The sequence below is a fragment of the Carex rostrata genome, chromosome 13 (assembly GCF_964058835.1).
Source record: "Carex rostrata chromosome 13, lpCarRost1.2, whole genome shotgun sequence".
Lineage (NCBI taxonomy): Eukaryota > Viridiplantae > Streptophyta > Magnoliopsida > Poales > Cyperaceae > Carex > Carex rostrata.
The window spans coordinates 11,194,873-11,218,733 of NC_135930.1; the positions used below are offsets into that span (position 1 = coordinate 11,194,873).

A 23,861-nucleotide genomic window follows, 5' to 3' on the forward strand; every position below is an offset into this window, starting at 1 on the left:
ATGTAGAGTTACTCCTGCAACAGTAATATTTCTCCTTCCTCTCCTCTCCAATTTCTTCGTTCTGGAGTGAGTAATCGTGACAGACAGCTCCAGTTTGCCTTCGTCTCCCCTTCCTTCTCTTTAATGAGATGTTTACCTTCCGTTGTAGAGCACAGCCTTAGAGAGTGCTTTCAATAAACAGCCCAATAAGGAATTTCATGTAATAGTGTTTTACTTTCGGTTTTATTTCATTCACTTGTAAATAATTTTTTTTTGCACAAATATATCGTTAGCGGCATCTTGGCGACTAACCTTCAAAAAAAACTCTTGTAGAATAAAATTTCTAACATTGTAATACGTTAATCGAGTAATAAAGAATAGAAAGTAGCAGACCAGCATCACATTATGTCCAGACTTGTCTAATGCATGCGTTGAAAAAAAAACAGAAACCGCTGAGTTTGTGTCCTAGGAATATATTCACATATTTTGTCCACCTGATAATTTTCTAGCTCCACGGATAAAAAAACAAATATGCAATTTTATATTCTTTGATATTGATAGTTGTTCTGTCAATTGTAATAACCGTTAAGTTTACTATCAATATCACCAATCCTCTTTTTATGTAGGCAAAATTCTCTCTCCTTTTATTTTATTAGCAACACGAGTGAGACTAGCATGTGCAAGGCTCATCAAGAGAGTTTGGTGAGCTTAGTTCTAGAAATCTATCAATTTTGTTTTAAACAACAAATTCAAACCGTTGAAACTGATCTACTTCACGAGTAATATGTGTAAGTACAAAAAATTCAAATTTTTGAATTCATTTAACACAAAATCAAGCGGTCAAAAAATAAAAGTTCATAAGTTATTTTAATCCATTCGTTCTTCCTCATTTGTTGACCACTTAACATTGTACAAAAATGAATTCGAAAATTTTAAAAATTTGTATGTACACATATCACTTAAAGTAGATCAATTTCAACAGTTTGAATTCGTCTTTGCAAGCCAATTCATGATATTAGAGTTAAGCTCACCAAGCAAAAAGAGTCATTTAGCGTTCCAGCAGAAAAAAAATCAGAATATTTGTACCCATAGAGAAGTATGTAAAAGAAATTACATACAACCGAAGACAGTCCATATAAGGTGTGCTCCTGAATTTGAAGCGGAGAAGGGAAGCGATCGAGAAGTGGTACAAAACTATTCCAATTTTGAGAAGAGCAGGGTAGGAAAGAAATGTCCCAGCTCTCAACTCTGGCCTCCGTTCAACTCTCATCTTACCCTCTCTAGAGCAATACCAAATGATACTTTTAAAAATGTCCTTAAAGAACAAACTTATTCATGACAACTTGATACAGAAAGCATTTTATTGAGAGAGAGACTATGAGTTGATGAGCCGATCCATCACCAACTGTACAACTGCAGGGGCATCGACTGTGACTGCAACTTTGATTTTAGGCTTGCCTGTCCACTCTGTCATCTCGCCATACCTAAAATAAAGACAGGCTTCAGATTATTCACCCAATTTGACATCTTGCCAAAAGCTGGATACAGTAGTACTAAGCCAACTCCAGTACTAGATTGTTTGTACGCGTGCACTGTGTAAATGCATCTGCATGTGTTTTCGGCTCAAACTTGGCAATAAGGGATGCTCAGATGAAAGTTCCAATAAACTGTTCATTGTGAAACCTCTCATGCATAGAGATGCATGATAAAAGAAAAAGGAAAGGAACACAGCTATCAGCAAGTCACCTTTTCTTGGTGTTATCAAAAAGAGTGAGACCCCTTGTAATGCCACAAGTTTGAACCCGAACAACTCCTTCCGTGTAAGTCAACAAAGATGGATTTATTGCTGCTACAACTGTTGTTGGATCATGGAGATAAACTCCTGCACATTAAATTTCCACAATGAGGCTAGATCTCATTTCAAATTTGCATAACTTATGCCAAAGTTTATTATGTACCTTTAATGCTATAGGCCTCGTGGTGATATGAAAAATAAACACCTAGGATCTTGCACAAGTACTGACAAAATTTAGAGTTTGACTTTTGAAGCTTTTCCAGATCAGCATCTACAGGAATGATGAAACTTGTAATTATCCTTTCGAACAGTATATAATTTCTTGGAATAATTAAGGAACAAAGAAATCAAAAAGTTCTCCATAGTATCAAGGAAAACCATACTGGTTGGTACCAATACAAGATGATTGACTGTGAGCATCACCTGAAAAGACCAGCACAGGGCCACTACTACAACTGTCTTGATGAGGTAGAGCCAAAATCATGAGAAAGTATACCCGAGGCATACAACCATATTCTTTTCACAAAGCATTGCAAATTCAGCAGGTATCTAACCTGACCAGTGAGCAACCAGACTGGTTAGGTCCCAATTCAAATGGCCAAGTAAGCCTCGACATATCTTAATTAAGCCTTCCATTCTGTATAAATACTCAAAATAAGTTTCTATTGTTCTTGATTAAATGTAAATCAACCCCAGTGGTACTCCAATTTGTCAAGGATCAAAAAAGAGGGGAATAAAAAGGAATGAAAACAGAAGAAAATAGAATCTTATCAACACTCAAAGGCATGACTGATATTTCCCAGTGAATACCTGTTAAAACAACTTGGTGTGTTGTATTTATTCCAATGGCTAAAATATCAGCTCCAGAAGTAAATACTACATCAGCTGCCTCAGGATCACCAAATATCTGTTACAACATGTGTGCAAGGAAAAAATCTGTAACTAAATTGATAATATCATGTTCTGAAATAGTTTTGTTTTGAAGGTCAGCTGGAAAAGATACTGCTACATTAGATTTGTGTTGTCACTTTCATTCTAAGTGGTCGGGGAATAATAGTATAATACTCCAAAAGAAATCTGTAGTGCTATTTGGTTATCCAGGATCCATGGAACTTGCATGACTAATAAGTTTTTGACTGTAAACTGTCACATGTGATGAAAACAACAACCCTCTTCATTGGTAAAATATAAAAATAAAAAATAAAGAAAAAATTTCAGCTGCATTAAGCAAACCCTTGAAATGAAGAAAACAGGTTCAACAACATAGCATTTCCACTGCATTGTAAAAGTAGTTTAACAATTAAAGTATAGGCAAAAAGGAGATCATGACACATACATTTGCCTCAGTTGCAGGATTAACATTTCCATTAACCCAGAATGCACCACCAAGAATAACGATCTGACCAACCTTCTTTGGAAAAGCAGGGTCTTGTTCTATGGCCTAAAAAACAAAAAACAAAAATCAAAGACATAAGAGACCTCTAGTATTATTCCCCCTGCCCATCCACAAAATGCTAGCTGACTGGTCAAGTCAACCTGTTTTAGACCATCCAAAGGATTAACAGGTCAACTTTTTGGGTTAGCATTTCTCCCCACAGTGGCTCAGGTCTGATCCAAATTGCCACTCCTTCAAATGATTTAGCATAGCAAAATATAATAAATAAATTAGAATAGCAGAAAAATAAACAACCAAGGCAATATTGGTGACTGGGCCTAGTGCGATGACGGTTATTTCTCCAGGATGGAGGTTGACTTGCTCTACCAGAAAGGAAGCAGCTGATTGGTCGATGGGGCGCCCGTTCGGTGGTGGGAAGTTTTGGTTCCCCAGCCCATCGGTACCATGTACAAAGTCGGCAATGCGCAGCTTAGTAGCTTTCTTTTATGTAATGTTGAGTAAAATAACTACTTATCAGAATGTATGAAGCATGAGCAACTCACTTAATATTTTAAAACAACACAAATTGTAATCTGCTGAACTAATTGCAGGCACGAAGAGTGATGCAATTGCATTTTCACTCATCAGATATGAATCTCAAATTGCCACGATGAGATCTTATTTAATTATCCAAAAAGCTTTGCCTGAAATAAACAAAATCAATATTTCATTTTTTCTGTTAAATGCGTACCATAAGTGACACTTGAGATCCCTCTGCCACGGGAATGTCGCATCTTCCAGCAACCTCCAACTATAGTTTTCAAAAAAGGCGAATAAGAAAGGATTAAAAAAGAAATTTTAACCAGAATTGATATGGCCCCTAAATGATTCTAACCTGATCCATTGGGCTCAAGAATTTCAATTTTGAACTGCTGATCATACCTTTCGGGTTTAATTGGTACCATACTAGAGTATCTAAAGAAAGAGATAAATCTCAAGAAATTGGCACTCATTCTGGCGATGGTAGATAACATTGCAGCATAGATCACCGTGGGTCAGTACAACAATCAGTGGTTTCATTTTTTTTTAAACATCTAAAATTAAAATAATCCATCTGATATAAAATTAATGAAAAAGCAATTTCAATGAAGTAATTATTCTTTTGAAGAAAAATATGAAAATCAATATAAATTGCTTATGCACTAAAATATACACTTGTACCAAATGCAATGCATTTCTCGTGGCGAGTGTAGTGTACACATTCCCATAGATGGTTGTCAGCCCAATCACATCAATCTCTGGAGAATTCAGGGCAACAAATATCGCCATGGCATCATCTAATAAAAGTTTTAGTGTAAATAACTTTTTTTAATTAAAATTATCCAACTCCAAAATACTAATGGAGTAAGTTAGATCAAAGATCTCCACACATTATTGGTCTATCCTATATTCCTACATTTATATACTGCCCAAAATCTTCATCTCTTACCAGATGATCCAGTTTGCTTTCTCTTTTTAATTTTTTTTTTTTAAAAAAACTTTTGTCTTAGATGAATAAACAAGTAAAATAATACGCATGTCATGTAAGCAGTCGCTAACCAGATATGGGGTTGTTTTGTCTCATTTAAGCATATATCAATTACAGAACAAAAAGAAGCCAATATCAACCGAAATTGGGTGGGACCGTGGAACCAAGGCAGCATCAAAATTCCATAGTGCATCCTTAATATTACTATAATTTTCCTACAAATATAAATTTCCTTTCTCATATTCACCATTTTATTAAGTCAAAATAGGTAATCGGTGTAGTGGGGACTACAAAAGGTTTTGACCTTTTGAGTCAAAATAGGTAATCTGTGTAGTGGGGACTACAAAAGGTTTTGACCTTTTGAGTCAAAATAGGTAATCTGTGTAGTGGGGACTACAAAAGGTTTTGACCTTTTGAGTTATTAACCAGAACTCACCCTTCATTTGTGTTGCTTTCTGAAGCAGGTTGTTAACTTCGAATTGAAAAGAAATTGACAAAAATTCTAAACACCCGTTCTCCAAAAAATTACTTCACCAGAAAGGAAAAGGAAAATCTTGAAGTTCACTCAATACATTTGAAAATTTCTCTGATAATACTCAAAATTACTGCTAAGTTATTCTTGAACAACAAACAAAATCTCATCTCTATCCGCAATTAACAAAATCCAGATTCAATTGAGTGGAGATGGGTAGCGAACAGGCTTAGCAAAATTATAATGCAGAATTACAATTCTAAAATTGAGAACCTCGGTTCTATAACATACCGATTCCCGGATCAGTGTCGATTATAACCTTCTTCTTCCCAGCTTCTCCCATTGTTTACTCAGAGAAAGAGATAGAGGCCGACGAAGCGAGCGAGCGAGAGACAGCAGAAGACGATACTAATTAGCACAATAAACAGCCTTGTTATAGGAAATTCATATCACCTAAGGTAACAGAATATTTCTATTAAGATCTGCACCCCGATCAGAATCCGCGCGAATATTAAAGGAATCCGTGCAATCCACCTCAAGCCGGATTGGCTCGGATTATGATTGGACAGTCCAGATTCAAACAGAAATATTCTGTTACCTCAAACGATATGCACTAGTGACTATCTCGCTCTCATTAGAATTCGTCGATTATGAATCTCGAGTTGGTCGCTGATCAGATACTGTAATACTCAAATACTAAAACGATGTCTTGATTCGCTGGATTGATATGGATGTGGTACACTGTGGTTCGACTGATAAATTTATCGCACTGAGCCACTGATCAAAAAGGCAAAACCGGTTCCCGGGAAGGCGGGAAATAATGATGCATGATTTTGTCTAATGAGTCGCCACGTGCTTTATAGTTGTGCACCTGCCACAGAGGATAATAATTTTGAATGCACATGGCTGCGGCTTATAGGTGAGTAGGCGTGGGGGCCATTATCACCTAATCAACCGCTATCTATCTTGCGTAGGGTATCGTAACCACTAGAGTTGTTATTGATGCGGATAAGGTACGGATACTATTATATTCAGATTTATATTTTAAAAGTATTCGGTTACAAATTTTTATTCGTATATTCTTTATTGAGTTTACACCGAGGACGATTTGAATCCGCATCCGTTTGATAATTTTCCAATTGATATAATTATTTGATCTTTAGGTACATCGTTTTTATTTCTCTTAATTTGTAATTAGTTGGAACATCTAATTTCGATCTACTAAGAAACCAGTTGTCACGCCTTCCGAATAATATCTTTTATGGTAGCAATTTGTTTTTCAGGAAGAAAACTATATTAGTTGATTATATTTATTTACTTAGTTTGTAGTTACATAATACTTTACATGATATTAAAAATAAGGTTTTAATGCCACATGATTTATGTGTCACATAAAGTCACAAACTCACTTTTTATTTATGTTTATATATTTAATTAGTAGTTGATAAGCTTGTCCAAGCCTGTTGATTCAATTTATTTCACTTAAAGGGGCTCATTACAGTAACTTGGGCACAATTGTCATACAAATATCATATATTTAAAATTCGGTGTTTGAGATGTCATCTACATGAAATTTATTTATTAATGTATAATTTAGCTAGTGTGCTATTAATATTAATTATAAGACGTTATGTGTTATTGACTTATTGTTTTAAAATTTTATTGAATAATTTCAAATGACAAATTCAATCCATTGAAACTAATCTACTTCGCCAGCAATGTGTTTACATGCAAAGTATAAATTTTCAAATTCATTTAATACGAAATCAAGTTATTGATCAAATGAAGATTTATAAGTAATACATTCATTTTTAATTATTTTTTATTGCTTGACTTTATACTAAATGAATTCAAATTTATAAATTTTATATATAAAAATGAAGTACATTAGTTTCAATAGTTTGAATTTGTCCATTAAAATCAATATAATAAGTTTTTAACAAAATAGTACATTATATACTATTGATAGTACGTTAGCCATACTCATATTATGCATATAAAAATTGATAGTATGATATGATTTGATATAAGTGTTTACAATTCAATTTAAAATTTGTAATCATTCGTATCACAAAAGTTTATTCAAATATCAAATAACATTAATACTTAGTTATCCATACTCATATTATGCATATAAAAAATGATAATATGACATGATTTGATACAAGTGTTTACACTTCATATTAAAATTTGTAATCATGCATATCACAAAATTTTTATTGGAATATCAAATAGCATTAATATTTGAGTGAGGCTATGTTACTATGTATAACATAGATTGGTCCGTACTATAAATTAAGATTTTTATTTTCAAATAGTCAATCTGAACTGTTTAAAATAATCTTCATATGAAAATGTACTTGCATACTAAATTTAACATTTTTTTGAATTTTTTACATTATTTTTAGATGGATAGAAGATCACTACTTTCGAATGGTCTAGAACAGGGCTGCAAACAAATCAAACCGAATCGAACTTAACCCAGTTTGAGTTCTTGTTCGAGTTTGAGTTTGAGTTTGAGTTCGAACCATTTTCAAACCGATATAGTTCGAAATTGAAGCAGGGTTTAGAACTAAAAAGAAGAGTTTCGAACTGAGCCAGACTCAGTTCGAATTCAGTTCAAACCAATTTCGAACCAAACTGGATTTGATTCGTTTCAGAACCGAGCTGGTTTGATTCGTTTCGAACCGAATTTTTTCTCGCATCAAACTCAATCAAATCACAAATTACGAGCTTTTGTCCACCCCTAGTCTAGAATTTTTGAATCAAGTGATTTTCTACCTATTAAAAAAAAGTAAACAAAATTAATAAAATTGTAAAATTATATCTACAATTACATTGTTATACGGAGATCATGTTGAATAGTTTATATTGATTGTTTGAATTTTGACAATAAAGAGTAGAACTGGGGTGTTCTTAAGCTCACCAAAGTATTTGGTGAGCTTAACTCCAAAACCCATCAAATTGGTTTCAAATGATGAATCTGAACCATTGGAACCCGCCTACCTTACGAGTGATGCGTCTACATGTGAAAATTTTAAACATTTGAATTAATTTAGTATAAAGTCAAGCGGTCAAAAAACGTTCAAAAAATGAATGCACTAAAATTAATTTATTAACCTTCTAATTTTGACCGATTGATTTTATACTAAATTAATTCTAATGTTTAAAAACTTTACATGTAGACGCATCACTCGTAAGGTAGACGGGTTCCAACGGTTCGAATTTGTCATCTGAAACCGATTTGATGGGTTTCGGAGTTAAGCTCACCAAACACTTTGGTGAGCTTAAGAACACCCTAGTTCTACTCGACAATAAAAATATTGATCTATAGTACCATAGCCTCACTCTTGATATTTATTCAATTTATAAGACTAATATCACATCATAAATAATCCTTACTTAATGTTTAGTTGTGGACTAAAGTTAATGAGGCATAACTTGATTATTCCAATTTAGGTCAATCTAACTTATTCATGTTTGGTTGATATCTAAAGTTATACCTTGACTTAAATTATTTCTTGTTTGATAAGAATTTGATGGCTTGAGACATGATTTGATATTACAAATTATTTTGTCCTACAAAATTTGTAATAACAATAATAAAATTATTCTTTGTATTTTTTTCTTTTCATTTTGATTAAAAGAAATTGTACAAGAAAACAAGTTATGTATAAATTAATTTTATATCGTAGAGAAGCACATTGTATTTAATGAATCTTAGTTAATTAAAGTTATATGTGTACTAATTTATTTGTCAAAAATGTGTTAGTTTGATGAACAAAATATTTATTATTTTGTAGTACAATTTAAAAAATATTTTATTTAATTATTTTTTAGATTGCATATTTTGTTTGATTTGGAAAGTTATGTCATTTAAAAGAATATTGATTCTATAATTGATAAAGTTATAAGTTTCCTTATACGTAAATGAACAAAAAAATAATTGTTTATTTTATATTTCTTAAAAAGTGATTAAAAATAATAAAAATAATAAAAAATTAGGCCTCATACTTAATTAAAATTAAACCACCTAGAGAGATGGTTTAGTTTAGGCCAATTTAGTCCGGTCTAAAGATTGGCATATTCCGTCTTAGTCCAGCTCAATTAAACCATATTTGGTAGAATAAGTAAGGCCTAAAATCCTTATTCCACTGTTTAGTCCACAATCAAACATGACCTTAAGCTTAATCTGATTTATGATATTGTCAGAATTATTAAACTTACTGATTTTTTTATTAATAGAAAAAAATAAAATAAAATATCGAAATACGGAATTACTTTTGAATTTTTTTCGAAAAATAGGTAGGACGGGTTGTGTTAACCCGTCCACCGGACGGGTCTAATTATCCCGTCCGGATTAATCCCCTAATACACTTCTTAATCAAATTTGCGCCAAAAAAAAAGAAATACAAAAATCCGGACGGGTTATAGCGTCCCGTCCCCCATTAATTAAAAAAACAAAATCAATCTGGAAAGCCAGACGGGACGTCCCCCAAATTGGAATGAGAGCAAAAATAAAAACGCAATGACAAGAGAGAAAAAAAAAAGCAAAATTATTGGTGATATTTTAGGCAGTGCATCTCCTACGTTCCACAATTAAAAATTCCAGTAGCCTTCTCTTATTGTCCTTCAGATGAACCAATTGGAATGAACCAATGCTTGCGCCTTTTTGATAAGATGAAGGGGGGGCAACATCTACATACCTGATCCATGTAAGAAACCCATAGATCGATTGTGGGCCTCAAAATATTACTTGAATAATTGCCGGTTATCCTCATTCCTTAACGGGTATGCATAATATTCTGAGATTTTGTCGGGAAATAGATGAAGTCAGTCACTTTTATAAGATGCCTAACAAGTGAGCAATTAGTTTTGTCAGACGGATAGGGTGTTATTTTCCCGGTATTTGTTTTGATTCAGGGGTATAGGCTTTGGAAAAGGTAGATACAACCCGGCTTTCCGGATTTTTTTTTTTTTATTTTAAAGTGGGTGATGGGACGCTATAACCCGTCTGGGTTTTTGTAATTTTTTTTTTTTTTTTTGCGCGAATTTAATTAAAAAGCGTATTAGGAGATTAATCCGGACGGGATAATTAGACCCGTCCGGTGGACGGGTTAACACAACCCATCCTACCTATTTTTCAAAAAAATCCAAAAGTAATTCCGTATTTCGATATATTTTTTTTTTTTCTATTAATAAAAAAATCGGATTAAACTTATCTATTATCAAATACTTTCCTTTAAAATCATATTACCTTACTGTCAAATGTCAATGATTATAGACGTCAGTCCATAGCGATTCACATCCTCTCCATTACCTGAAAAGGGAATCTGTTACAATTAGTGGATCTGCACCGTTCCTTTTAACTTGGTACGAATGTCAAAGCCTAATAATATTGCCCCTGTGCTAAGTCGAATTCCAGACATGTTGAGGATGTTCGGCAAGTTGGTTAGACTTAAATTTTAAGCTCCACTAAGGAGTAGGTGTTTAGCAAAATAAATTTAAGAAAGTGACTCTTTAGCTTTCTTAAGAAAACTCAATTGCTTAAGCCATGTAGAATAGTGACTTAAAAATTGAGACAAGCTTAAAAAATAGGCAAAAGGAGGCTTAAAAAAATAATTTTAAGTTTTGCAAAGAAGTAAGTGTTTGACAAGCTTAAGACTCCTTAGTCCCTTTTAAAGAGCTCTAAGGAGGGTGTGCTGAACACTACCGTTGAAATTTATTTTCAAACCGTAAAGTGAAAGAAATTATCTACATGCAGTACCTGTGAGGCTATGGATCTAGTCCAACACTGATTGATTAATCAATCCTGATAAGCAACTATATATCGATTTTTTTTTTAAATAGAATTCATTTAAATTATTTCAATGGAACAAGCCTTCGTTGGGCTGATCTTCGAAAACTAGCCTCCACCGAGGATCGGTGGAGCAAGAAAATACAAAGCTACACCGATCCCTAGGATCAGTGGAGCAAATTTTTACCCATTTTCACATCCGGTAGAGCATTGCCACATAAAATAAAAAAAAAATTCTATATCGATCCGTAGGATCGGTGGAGGGTTCTTTTAAAAAAAAACCCTCGACGGGTCCTTTCTCCTTTCCTTCTCCTTCATCCTTCCTCTTCTTCTTTCCAGCACGGTTTGAGCTCTTTTTTTTTTTCTTTTTTTTTATCCTCTCAATATACTCAACTATTTCTCAATTCAATTGTTTCAAAATTTCTGAATCGTTTAAGAGATTTGAAAACTCTTCAGATCTACAATTTTGAAGAGGTTGGAAAGAGAAGAAGAATGGTGCGGCTGTTGGAGTTGATAAATCCTAAGCCTACACCAGTCCACAGTATTGGTGAAGATGTTTTTTGAAGCTACACCGATCCTGTGGATTGGTGGAGATTTTGGTGTGGTCTTTGGTGCAACATATCTATGGCGGGGTAAATGTTGGTTCCACCGGTCCCTAGGACCGGTGTAGGTTGAGTTTTTTTTACTTCACTGATCCTAGAGATTGGTGGAGGCTCGTTTTCGAAAATCAGCCGAACGAAGACTTATTCCGTTGAAATAATTTAAATGAATTCTATTTAAAAAAAAATCCTATCCTTGATCGATCAAATTCTCCACTTTAACGTCTTCTTTTTAATTAACCTTCCTTCATTTTTATAGAAACAAAGCTGCTGTGATTCTTTTGAGAATCACAAAGCCTGTTATTCCAGATTCATTTTTTTTATATATTTTGAAATTTGTGTACAAAAAAATAATTGTCTTTAAAATTGATGCATTCTAAAAAAAAAAAAAAAAAATGGATTTGAAATAACAAAGTTCTGTGATTCTCAAACAGATTTAATTCCCATGTTTATAGCTTCCCCGTGCGGGAACTTGGTAGACAGACCTAGGGCCTGTTCGGCCGACAAATGAGAATGGGCGCGGGCACGGGATTTGAACTGAAAAACACTATTCCCGTGGGGAAAAAAAAAATTCAGTTCAACTGAATTTTTTTTCCCACGTGAATAGTGATCTGGTCGAACAGGCCCCTAGTGTTTTCTTATAGTTTTATACTTCGTGTAAAATGCACAAAAAAAAAAAATCATGAAAAGTTATTACTGATCCATATTGCGCTTCGCCGTAAATTTACTTGCATTGTATATTTTATTTTATGTTATATTTTAATATATTATATGTTCATACTTCTTTTAAGAGATTGAGATAAATTGACAATCAATTGGTTTGATAGTTTTCAATAATCGTTATTAAGTACTTACCATATATATCATTTATTCAATATTTAATGTGATTAATGCATGTTTTAGCATCTATCAGAGAGTTTGATTTTTTTTTTTCAATTTAAATTGTATAAGATTTGGTGTATATACGATTCTATATGGGCTCGTATAAGATTTGGTATATTCTTTACTATTCTGCTATTCCACTCAAAGAGTGGAATAACTCTCTTCTAATTTTAGAACAACAATCTTGAATTTAATTCAATGAAGTGATAATAATTTATTTAATATAATGATTAAGCAATAATTTTTATAATTATGTACTTGCATTTTACTACTTCATTCTTATTCTATAAACGGATCAAAAAATTCTAAAGCTTTCTTTTAAGCAAAAGGGGAAAAAAAAAACATGTAAGACTTCATTAATGTGCATGTAGGACTGATTTTTCCAGGTGAAATCCTTTTTTTTTTTTTGTTTATAGACAGAATTTGAATGATAATACAGTTGATATTTTATTTTATATTAACTATTAAGCAAAAGAAAGAGAACATGTATAAAGACGCTCGAGACTAATATTTGGCACAAATCCAACATGACCCGATCCATTGTCTACATTATTTATAAAATTAGTTCAACTTCAATAAAACACCTGTATACAGAAAAAAAAAATCATATCATGGTAACACAGTTGATGTTTTTTAGTGTTTTATTTTAGTTAACTTTGCTCATACAACTTCAAAAAAAATATATATCCAATCCGGGCTATGCATATGCATAGTACCATAGAGGCATAGACAACAAAAATTATCAGTGATCTTATTTCATTTCTGTCATCTCAAATTCTCAATCTACGAAGAGTCGATGAGTCCACACTACGTTAATTTCATTTTTTTCCAGGGGCATATCTGCAAGCATACTATCTGTAATTCTGTAAAACCCTTGGCCTGGGAGGCTGGGAGTGGGACCCCGTCACCCCGGGCTTATCTTCTTCTCCTTTAGGTTACTCGAGGCCTAAGATCCAACTCTACAAACGAAAGAGAGGAAGAAAGAAATACATTTTTGGTTTACACATGCTTCAATTCATTACTTGGATTCCAGCAACATAAACAACAAATGGAGTTGCATTTCTCCACTGCTCTACCCACCACCACCAGCCCCAGGTACACATTCTCAGTGCTAAAATATTTTCCCTCGAAACCAAATCAGGTCTCCATCATCTCCCAACCCAGACCTGGATTTTTAAATTCGAGGCTAAGGCCTTGCGCTCGCCGATTAAGAAAATCTTCTCCGGTTCAACCGGAGGAAGAAGACAGCTCGATAAAAAGCGACAAAAAGAAAGACAAGCCCTTTCAATGGAGATCGACCTTTTTGGGAGAAACCTCAATTGCTACAGACTCGGCTAAATCGAAGAAAAAGTTCTTAGATACGTCATATTTCGGTGAGGAGGAAACGGATAACATGGATTGGTGTGTCCGTGCAAGAAAATTGGCTCTGAAAACTATTGAAGAAAGAGGTTTTGCTCACAAGCTGCGGAAAATGGTGACCCCCAAAAAGAAAAGGAAGAAGAGAAAGAGTGGCAAGGGCAAACTCGGGAAATTGAGTCTCGGTTCCATAGACCATATTCTTGATAATCTCGGTTCTAAAAATAAACTGGAAGAAGAAGATCGTGAGACTGTAAATTTGTTTACACTAGACATGGACAGCGGGGTGGAAGTAGGAGGGAAAACTAGCCTTAAAAATGACCAAAGTGCCCTCACGGGAAAGATAGGTCAATTTGCAGATGGGATTTTTGAAGAAAAGCGTGCTAATGCAAAAGCAGCATTTGTCGACAGACTGTCGCAGTTCTCAGGCCCATCTAATCACAAAATGGAGGTTACACTAAACAAACAAATTGTAAATGCTTGTACAGCTGAGGAGGTACTAGATGTAATTTCAGATACTGTCATGGCTGTGGCAAAGGGGCTTAGCCCCTCACCACTTAGCCCATTGAATATCGCAACTGCCTTACACAGGATTGCGAAGAACATGGAGAAGGTACAAATGATCGAGACCCGAAGGCTAGGGTTTATGAGGCAAAAAGAGATGTCTTTATTGGTTGGTATTGCAATGACAGCTTTGCCCAATTGTAATGCCCAAGGGTTGTCCAACATAACTTGGGCTTTATCCAAAATTGGGGGCGATTTGTTGTTCCAATCGGAGATGGATAGAATTGCATCCATTGCAATTACAAAAGTTGATGATTTCAATGCGCAAAATGTAGCAAACGTAGCGCTGGCATATGCAACAATGCGGCATGCTGCACCGGACCTTTTCACAAAGTTGGCCTCTAGAGCTATAGAACTTGTTGAAACTTTTAAGGAGCTAGAGATGACCCAATTCCTATGGGCCTGTGCCACATTGAATGCACACATTGATCCCTTCCTTGATGCATTAGACAATGTTTTTCATAAGCAGGTGGGGCTTCTAAGTGAGAATGAAACTGAAGATGAAATTGAAAATGCCATGTCCTTTGAAAGTTTGGAAGACCTAGAAGATTTGGATGATATTGAAGATAAAACTGAAAATGAGATTTCCTCTGAAAGTTGGAAAGACAGAGAAGATTTGGATGAAATTGAACATGAATTTGAAAATGAGATTGACAGTTTAGAAAACATTGAAGATTTAGATGTTTTAGATGATATCTGGGAAAATGTTACAAGTTCTTATGAATCCCATGAAACATGTGCCTTGAATTTCACAAGAGACCAAATTGCTAGCATATCATGGTCATATGCTGTTTTGGGTCAAACAGGTCGGCCATTTTTTTCAAGCATTTGGAGTATTTTAACCCAGTTGGTGACGAAAAGGGTTTCAGACCAATTCAGAGAGGATGTACTATTTGCCTCCCAAATTTACGTAGCAAACCAGTGCCTCAAAGTCGAGAATCCAAATTCTGGGTTGGCTTTGAAGGGTGATTTGGAGAAGAAAATTTATCGTGTCGGCCAAACTAAGAGGTTTAATATTAAGACCACATCCCTATTTCAGAAGGAAGTTGCTCGGCTTTTGGTTGCTACGGGCTCTAATTGGGTGAGAGAATACCCTATTGACGGTTACACAGTAGATGCAGTCTTGGTTGATGAGAAGGTTGCATTTGAGATAGACGGGCCGTCCCATTTTTCCAGAAATTTAGGTATGTTTGCTAGCGTCATTTATTGAAAAGCCCTCTATAATTTTTTTAGCTACTTTGTAGCCTCTTCTGCCTTGCAAAAAAAAACAATGCAGACTTGTTGAACTATTGTAGTGAGTTTGAGGTGGTATAATTAGATAGTTCCTTTTTCTTTATTTGGAAAGGTAAATGTTCATTTGACTGTTATACCCAGTGTTTGTACATAGAACTGGTAGAGAAGAAGAAGAAGTGAACCTTAACTGTGTGACATTCAAAATGTGCCTAATTATGGATGTAGCAAACAGTAGAGCTTTCAATTGTTTCTTATTGGCTTCACTCTTGCTGAGTACATATTATTAGTGATTATAATAGTAAACTAGCATGGTAATAATTGGAGTAATGAAGGAGAATTTTTGGTACCTTTTGCATGGCAGGTACTCCACTAGGACATACCATGATGAAACGCCGGTACATCGCAGCTGCTGGGTGGAAGTTAGTTACCTTGTCTCATTATGAGGTATGTGCATTTAATTACAGCTGCCTAACGGCTAACCACTTAACTTTGTCATCTGGGATCATATATTTTTTGGGTTAGTTTATCAGAATAATATATGGTGGCTGTGGATATGATTTTAAAGGGTTACTATTGGAAATCCAAAATACAAAAGAAAAGAAATAAACAAAATTGAGCTGTGCATCTTGATTAGTGTAAAATTAATATAAATCATAGACTAATTCTGAAAATATTTCATTTTGCATATTCAAAATTATGTCCATTCCTCTTCTATGCATTGTTATTTCTTTTGATGGACTACTTGTAATCTCATACATGCAGTGGGAAGCGCTTTCGGGTGAATTCAAGCAATTGGAGTATCTAAGGAAAATTATTGGAAACAATGAAGATACAAGCTCTGTTTATGTAACTGAAAATGAACAATAAATTCTATAGATATCAGTTTTTGGATGCATAATACTTTTGGAGGTACAGGTACCAGTCAGTGAAAAAAAAAAAAAAAAACTTTGTTGCTAGATTATTTTGTCTTAAAATATATAGGGATCACTTTTCCCTTTTTTTTAAACAAAATATAATTTTGTAGCAGTACCAAGATTTTTGTTATGTAATCATATTGAGATATCAGTGTGAGAATATTTTTCTCAAGAGATAACAGGACCCTGTTATTTCTATCTCAACTATTCAAAAATTTTCATGCGTGAATTTAAAAATATATATATATATATATTTTTCATACGTGAATCTCAACAAAAATTAACGACTGAGATCAGAATAAGAGGGTCCTGTAACAGCAGATTTATTTCCCACAAAACGTATTTAGATCCCTAACTTTACGCCGGAAAAAAAAAGAAAAAAAAAAGAGGCCAAATCAAATCTTAAGATTCCGAATCTTGTATTATTCGAACAAGATTCCATGATGTAAGATCTTAGGTCACAAAACAAGTTCGTCACATGTGAGGCTGTGACCCATAGTCCAACCAGTCCAGCAATGGCGACTCCTGTAAAATTACACCATTTTCGATCTCTTCTCCATAAACATTTAATATTCAAAAGTAAAGAAACCGAGAAGAAAAAAGAGAAGCACAGGGACACATTCTTGCTTGTAATCGTCGAAAATGGAGTCCATTCCTCTGATGACCACTTACAAAATGGTCAAATTTGACCTTTCTCACAGGTAGTTAATTGCCACTACTATTATCTCTCTCTCCATCCCTCCTGCTGATTAGATTTTGGGCTTTACCTTGTTGCTTTTACTCGGCGACTTTGTGGAATTCCGATTTTTGGGTTTATTAGTAAATAAAGGTTTTAAGTTTCTTTCTCCTGTTATGAAAGGAAAAAAAAAAACAATCAGCTTAGAGCACCCAAAAATCATGTGAGTATGTAGCCAGAATTTCAAACTATGGGTCAAACATGAATGAAGATCAATAATATAAATTTTTCATGCTAAGTTTGAGATCAATTTTACATTATCCATAGCATTTTTTATCCAGAACTATAGAGAAAATCATGTTTAATTACAAAAAAAAAAATGAAAATAAATGGGTTGAGTTTGCATCAGTTCTCTGTTACTAACTCCGCCTCCGCTACTATAATAAACATTACAGTAGAAGAGTTAGTATTTCAAACCAAACTGAGTGGTAGTCTTTTAGAAGCACCAGTTAAGATTTTTACCTATTATTTAAAAATTAAAATGCAGCATTTCTTAGTGTACCTTTCATATTTCAGTTCTGTTTTTCAATATTTCCTTGTGTATTTCTCATTGTTTCGTGTTTATTCTAGGGTTGTTCTTGCTCCTTTGACGAGGGAAAGATTTTATATTTTTTTGTAAATATATGTTTTTTCCTGTGATAGATATACTTATGAATGAATTAGCACGTAGTTAACACATTTTTTTTTTTTCAAAAACAGTTAAAACATTTCAAGCAATTCACTAGCTTAATTCTAATACATATCAAAATAATATTTTTAACTTTGAAGTACTTCTTACTTATAGGATTTGATGGAGTAGAGATCCATGGGGCACATGGTTACTTAATTGAACAGTTCATGAAAGACAGCTCAAACAACTGAACTGATAAGTACGGCGGCAGTCTTGAAAACCGATGCCAATTTGCTCTAGAAATTGTAGAAGCTGTCTCTAACGAAATTGGACCCGACCGGGTTGGAGTCAGGCTCTCGCCCTTCACGGATTTTATGGAATGCTTTGACTCTGATCCAGAAACCCTAGGCCTATATATGGTGCAATCATTAAACAAGTTCAACATCCTATACTGCCACATGGTTGAGCCTAGGATGGCAGTTGTGGAAGAAGAGGGAAATAAAGTTGTGGCTGAGGGGTACAGTGATCTTGTAGCGTATGGCCGACTATTCCTGGCTAACCCCGATTTGCCTCGACGATTCGAGCTCAATGCACCGCTGAATAAGTATAATAGATTGACATTTTATACGTCCGATCCGGTCGAGGGCTACACCATCCTTTCTTCAAGTAGTCCCCTTGATTTGATGTGCTAATATTGTATTTTTTTTTTTTTTTTTTTTGCTTGGTTTGCTTGATAAGTTCTAATTTTTCAGCTTTAAATTTGTTGTTTTGTCGTTTCCTTCTATTCAATAATGTTTGGAATAGGACGCTTGTATGATACCAGAAAAAAAAAAATTGAAAGGAAAGGTGCTGAAAATACCAATTTAAATTTTAAATAAATGTTAGTAACAAATTAGAAACGGAAGGACTACGAGAGAGCTAGGTACTTTAGAAAATAACTGTAATTTAATCAATTTGAATATGATAAGAAAGAACCTCCGAAAGATGCAAATCAGAATCAATTTCTATAACCAACTTATTTTAGTTAAATTTTTTCTATATAATAAGTCGGTCCAAGTCAGTATTTAATATGCTTGAATAATGCATATTTAGGAGTTTGAAATGGAAGTGATATATATGAAAACAAGAAGAAACTTAAAGGAGCTTAATTCTCTTTTTTCGTCCAGTGTTTGATTATCAATGTCATGTATAAATAAAACATCAAAAAAGAAGTAGAGAGAAATGACAATTTTATAATTGATGACTCGTTGGAAAACATAACATAACATAACATAACATAACAGGCTTGCTAACAATCATGCAAATTTGGTCGACCATGTCGCCGATGCTACTGATCATCATGTAGCACCTAGCTAGGGCCTAGGGGCATGTTACTTTCGTCTCTAATTTTCCTTTAGTCGTTGGAGCTTATTTGCTTTTATTCTAGAATTTGTAAATTAAACTATTCATTCATTCATTAAATAATGAATTAAGTTCGTCGGTTAATGACTTTTCGGTGGAGTCTGCTGTTTCAACCTAACCATTTCAAGTTTGGTGTTGTTGCTCTCTTGTGTTTTTGTCTTTGCTCAATTTATCATTCGTAATAATTTTTTCTATTTTTCCTCTTAATTTCTTGTAGTTTTGGTGGTTGATGATACATGGTTAAATTTGTATCCAATTTCTTGATTAATGCAGTGTATGGTTATTGATTGTGGTTTCTTGTTGTGGTTTGAATTAAAATTGTGGAAAATCAAGTATCTTAGATGATATTTTTAATTATTCTCAAATTTTTCTCTCTTGCAGAACTAAAATCTCTTGTTCGAACTCAATGTATAATTTTAAATTATTCTCAAATCACAAACTTTTAACCTATCTAAATATTTTTTTTAATAGCTCATATGTCACTATAATAACAAGTATAAAATATTTATTACTTTATAACATAATTGTCCAAACATTTAAATGTTTTGACGATTTTGTGTTAATAAAAAAGTTAGTAATGTATATATGCCTATATCTTCTTCATTCGTACCTTATCATGAGGTAGTGAAAACGAAATAAATTCACATTACTGAATACAATAGAAATTATATAATTATGCAACTGAATTTTATTAACATTCCTGAATTTAATCAACACCCCTAATCATCAGAAAAAAAAAATTACTGAATTAACTGGCAGCAAGATATAATAATTCAGACGACCTTAATTAAACGAGTCTTTTTTTTAATCTGTTAAATAATCTGATACTGAATTTTAAAAAAATTGATTTCGCACAAAAGTAGAGCCCGACTTTCAAACTAGAGAGATTATCAAATACACTGAGAACCAACTAAATAATTTTTTATACTGAAATAAAAATTAATTTACAGTGTCAATAACATTTTATTCCAAATATATTAAAATTTTAAAATATATATAAATGAAAAAAATAGAGATTAATTCAGCCATTCATCATTCTTAAACCCGCCACTGATTTTGGCATAGCCTTTCTCATCTTTGACCAACGAACAGTGAGTGTAGAAATTGAAGGACAGGCCGGAGTATTTATTAACTTTTGCAGCCGCAGCCTCCATGACGTAAGCAAACGTCATAAGCATTTGTTTTGAGATTCGTGGTTAAAGCCAACTTATTTTGAGATCCGCGTATTCCAAAAAATGGATGGTTTGATTTGAAAAGGCAGGTCCCTGCGATTACAAAGAATCGCAGCAGATTTATTTCCTGGAAACTGAAGGACAGGCCGGAGCATTAAATACTCCCAACCAAACGAATAGTGACTGTGGATTCGATTCGGATTTAACTTTTTAATATTTCCGTTCTACACTCAAATTATTGGCAGCCGCGGCCTCCATGACGTAAGCACTAATGTCACAATAAACACATGGTTCAGCAATGTCAACTCCTATAAATAACACCATTTTAGGTTTCTTCGTCATAAGCATTTACCACTAACTATTAAAGATACAAAGAAGAAAAAGAGGAGAAGAGATACGGTATAATCAAAATGGAGCCGATTCCCTTGATGACCCCTTACAAAATGGGCAAATTTGACCTTTCTCACAGGTAATTAATTGCCACTACCCACTACTATTCTCTCTCTCCCCCCTCCGTTGCGTTGATTAGATTTGGGGTTTTCTCAGCGACTAAGTGGAATTTCCAATTTTCGGGTTTATTAGAAAAAAAAATGTGTTTTAAATTTTTTATTCCTGTTATTAATAGAAAAAAGACACATTTTAAACAAGCTTCTACCAGAAGAATTCTACTAGCTTTTCATTTATTTTCATTTCGCTTATTCAACCTTTCTGGTACGAATTTGTATTTTTCTGCTAAGTGTTTTGTTGTTTTGCTGTTGAGAATTGAGATCAATTTGAACTGAATTCAAATGATTTGGTGTTTTTGTAATTTTCTGACTTATGGGTAAAAGTATAAATGTATAAATTTAAGAATGGAATGTAATTATCAGTAATCGCTGGTACGAACTGGTATTCTTAATCGCACATTTCATTTTTCAGTTTTTTTTTTTTTTTCAATCTTTCCTTACGTTTTTCAAATTGGCCATGCTTGTTCTAGGGTTGTTCTAGCTCCTTTGACGAGGCAAAGATCATACGGCAACGTGCCACAGCCGCACGCTATTCTATACTACTCGCAGCGAGCGACCAAAGGAGGCCTCCTGATAACAGAGGCCACCGGAGTGTCTGACACGGCTCAGGGCTACACTGACACCCCCGGCATTTGGACTAAGGAGCACGTTGAGGCATGGAAGCCAATCGTCAATGCGGTGCACGAGAAAGGCGGGATCTTCTTTTGCCAGATATGGCATGTCGGAAGGGTCTCCCATTACAGTATGTTTCTTCTCCTTTGTTTCAATTTGTAATTCGTAATATGATTGGTTGTTTGACACTTTAATACACTAATGAACTAACATTTTTCAAATCTACATTTGAATTTCGATCATTTAATTAAGCTATTAAGCGATTATAAAAAATAAAAATCTTCTGCCCACATAATTTCAGAGCCTCAAACAATTAATCTTGGCTTCTGTACTTTATTATTCAATTGGTAGCCCTGCTTAACCTTTTCTTTCTTTTAGAGTATCAACCAAACGGACAAGCTCCGATCTCAAGCACTGACAAGCAAATATCACCTCAGACGCAACACGATGGTACCGTTGAGGAATACTCGCCTCCTCGTGTATTAAAGACAGAAGAAATACCAGATATTGTGAATGACTTCAGGCTTGCAGCAAGGAATGCTATAGAAGCTGGTAAATTACTAACTCCCAAAATTATTGCGCTACAAGAACTTTGAATGTACCATTTAGTACCAATTATCAAAACATGGGTGGCATTTTTTCTGTAATAGAACTTTTGTTGGGTGTGGATTGAAGGAATATAATAGTTGCTAACTTAGTAACTTGATATGGTCTAGTGCAACGCTGTTGTCATTTTCTGTACATATATTTTAAATGTATAAGCAATAACTAAGAATTGACTAATATCAATTCTTTCTTTCTCAAAAGGACTACTGGAATGACTTCATTTTGAACTGAGATGATATTGTTAACATCACTGTAAAGAAGATGTAGTTAACTTATATTATATATTATATATAATTTTTTTATATGATAGATACTTACTAATGAGCAAGAAATGAATCATTTCAAGCAATTCACTAGCTTAATTCTAATACATATCAAAATAATATTTTTAACTTTGAGATATTTCTTAATTATAGGATTTGATGGAGTAGAGATCCATGGGGCACATGCTTACTTAATTGAACAATTCATGAAAGACAGCTCAAATAACCGAACTGACAAGTACGGCGGCAGTCTGGAAAACCGATGTCGATTTGCTCTAGAAGTTGTGGAAGCTATCTCTAATGAAATTGGACCCGACCGAGTTGGGATCAGGCTTTCGCCCTTCACAGATTACATGGAATGCTTCGACTCTGATCCACAAGCCCTGGGCCTATACATGGCGCAATCATTAAACAAGTTCAACATCCTATACTGCCATATGGTTGAGCCTAGGATGGCCATTGTAGATGGCCGGTACCATGTCCCACATAGGCTTCTTCCGATGAGAAAGGCCTTCAACGGTACATTTTTAGCCGCGGGAGGCTATGACAGAGAAGAAGGAAATAAAGTAGTGGCTGAGGGGTACACTGATCTTGTAGTGTACGGCCGACTATTCCTAGCTAACCCTGATTTGCCTCGACGATTCGAGCTCAATGCACCTCTTACTAAGTATAACAGATTAACATTTTATACGTCCGATCCGGTCGAGGGCTACACCGACTACCCTTTTCTCGAGGAGTCATCTTGATTTGATGTGCCAGTGATATTCTTTTGCTTGGCTTGCTTGATATGATTTTGTTTACATTTTTATATTTGTTGTCTTGTTTTTCCCTTGTATTCAATAAGAATTGGAATAACACGCGTGTATGACACCCACAAAAAAAAAAAAAAAAAAATTGGAAGGAAAGGTGCTGAAAACACCCATTTATATTTTAAATAAATGTTATATAATAAATAAGAAACTAAGGACTACGAGAGAGCAGGGTACTTAATTTGTCAAAGAAGCATATGGAAAAGGTCTAAACTATATATATGTTAGGTTTCTAGAAAATGATTGTAATTTAATCAATTTGAATATGATAAGAAGGAATCTCCAAAGATGCAAAGAATTGTATAACTAACTTTTTTTTAATATGCAAACCAGAACAGTATTTATCTAGAAATGCAACACAATCTGCTTAACATGCATATTTAGGAGGCTCTGTTTTGGACTTTGAAATGGAAATGATAGAAAAACAAGAAGGAAATTTTACTTTTCTTTTTACTCCCAATGTTTGATAATTTGATTCCTGTATAAAAGCATCATAATGAAGTAGACAACTGACAATTTTTATTGGTGGGTCATTCCTTGCATTTGAAGTTGGAAATCAAAATATGATGACCATTGTAAAATATAATACTGTAACAGGCTAACAGCATCAGCTCATAGACACCAATGAAGAAAAAAAAAATGTATCGATGCA

The 23,861-nt window shown here is 34.1% G+C and overlaps 3 protein-coding genes across 6 annotated transcripts; 2 read left to right on the forward strand and 1 right to left on the reverse strand.

Moving 5' to 3' along the window:
* Window positions 1-1,033: 1,033 nt before the first annotated feature.
* URH2 (uridine-ribohydrolase 2) lies at window positions 1,034-5,623 on the reverse strand. Of its 3 annotated transcripts, none has more exons than XM_078314463.1 (9): window positions 5,441-5,623; window positions 4,371-4,486; window positions 3,901-3,960; window positions 3,465-3,650; window positions 3,111-3,215; window positions 2,585-2,681; window positions 1,938-2,045; window positions 1,726-1,861; window positions 1,034-1,463 (listed from the first exon to the last, which is right to left on the reverse strand). In XM_078314463.1, the coding sequence occupies exons 1-9, from the start codon at window positions 5,490-5,492 to the stop codon at window positions 1,355-1,357; spliced, it is 969 nt and encodes a 322-aa protein (XP_078170589.1). In that variant the 5' UTR covers window positions 5,493-5,623; the 3' UTR covers window positions 1,034-1,354. The 3 variants fall into 3 exon arrangements, with proteins under 3 accessions (XP_078170589.1, XP_078170590.1, XP_078170591.1); XM_078314464.1 differs by having other exon boundaries at window positions 3,465-3,646; window positions 4,363-4,486; XM_078314465.1 differs by having other exon boundaries at window positions 3,465-3,646; window positions 5,441-5,579.
* Window positions 5,624-13,336: 7,713 nt separating this feature from the next.
* RAP (RAP domain-containing protein) lies at window positions 13,337-16,666 on the forward strand. Its single transcript, XM_078314458.1, has 3 exons — window positions 13,337-15,531; window positions 15,942-16,024; window positions 16,343-16,666. Exons 1-3 carry the CDS (start codon window positions 13,476-13,478, stop codon window positions 16,445-16,447), a joined length of 2,244 nt encoding a protein of 747 aa, XP_078170584.1. The 5' UTR covers window positions 13,337-13,475; the 3' UTR covers window positions 16,448-16,666.
* A 420-nt stretch (window positions 16,667-17,086) lies between these two features.
* Window positions 17,087-23,268, forward strand: LOC144564852 (putative 12-oxophytodienoate reductase 11). 2 transcript variants are annotated; one of them, XM_078314462.1, is made up of 4 exons: window positions 17,087-17,195; window positions 21,390-21,661; window positions 21,910-22,083; window positions 22,554-23,268. In XM_078314462.1, the coding sequence occupies exons 1-4, from the start codon at window positions 17,137-17,139 to the stop codon at window positions 23,144-23,146; spliced, it is 1,098 nt and encodes a 365-aa protein (XP_078170588.1). In that variant the 5' UTR covers window positions 17,087-17,136; the 3' UTR covers window positions 23,147-23,268. The 2 variants fall into 2 exon arrangements, with proteins under 2 accessions (XP_078170588.1, XP_078170587.1); XM_078314461.1 differs by lacking the exon at window positions 17,087-17,195 and adding an exon at window positions 20,705-20,882.
* Window positions 23,269-23,861: the final 593 nt, after the last annotated feature.

Excerpts from the sequence above, each read along its gene's own strand:
- URH2 (XM_078314463.1), bottom strand. The coding sequence starts at position 5,492 with ATGGGAGAAGCTGGGAAGAAGAAGGTTATAATCGACACTGATCCGGGA. Across the intron at positions 3,216-3,464 it reads CAGTCACCAATATTGCCTTG|GCCATAGAACAAGACCCTGC; the intron begins GTTGTTTATTTT and ends TTTGTTTTTTAG. Across the intron at positions 1,862-1,937 it reads CGAGGCCTATAGCATTAAAG|GAGTTTATCTCCATGATCCA; the intron begins GTACATAATAAA and ends TTTAATGTGCAG.
- LOC144564852 (XM_078314462.1), top strand. The coding sequence starts at position 17,137 with ATGGAGTCCATTCCTCTGATGACCACTTACAAAATGGTCAAATTTGAC. Across the intron at positions 17,196-21,389 it reads AAATTTGACCTTTCTCACAG|GGTTGTTCTAGCTCCTTTGA; the intron begins GTAGTTAATTGC and ends TGCTTGTTCTAG. Across the intron at positions 21,662-21,909 it reads CGGAAGGGTCTCCCATTACA|AGTATCAACCAAACGGACAA; the intron begins GTATGTTTCTTC and ends TCTTTCTTTTAG.
- RAP (XM_078314458.1), top strand. The coding sequence starts at position 13,476 with ATGGAGTTGCATTTCTCCACTGCTCTACCCACCACCACCAGCCCCAGG. Across the intron at positions 15,532-15,941 it reads CCATTTTTCCAGAAATTTAG|GTACTCCACTAGGACATACC; the intron begins GTATGTTTGCTA and ends TTTGCATGGCAG. Across the intron at positions 16,025-16,342 it reads TTACCTTGTCTCATTATGAG|TGGGAAGCGCTTTCGGGTGA; the intron begins GTATGTGCATTT and ends TCATACATGCAG.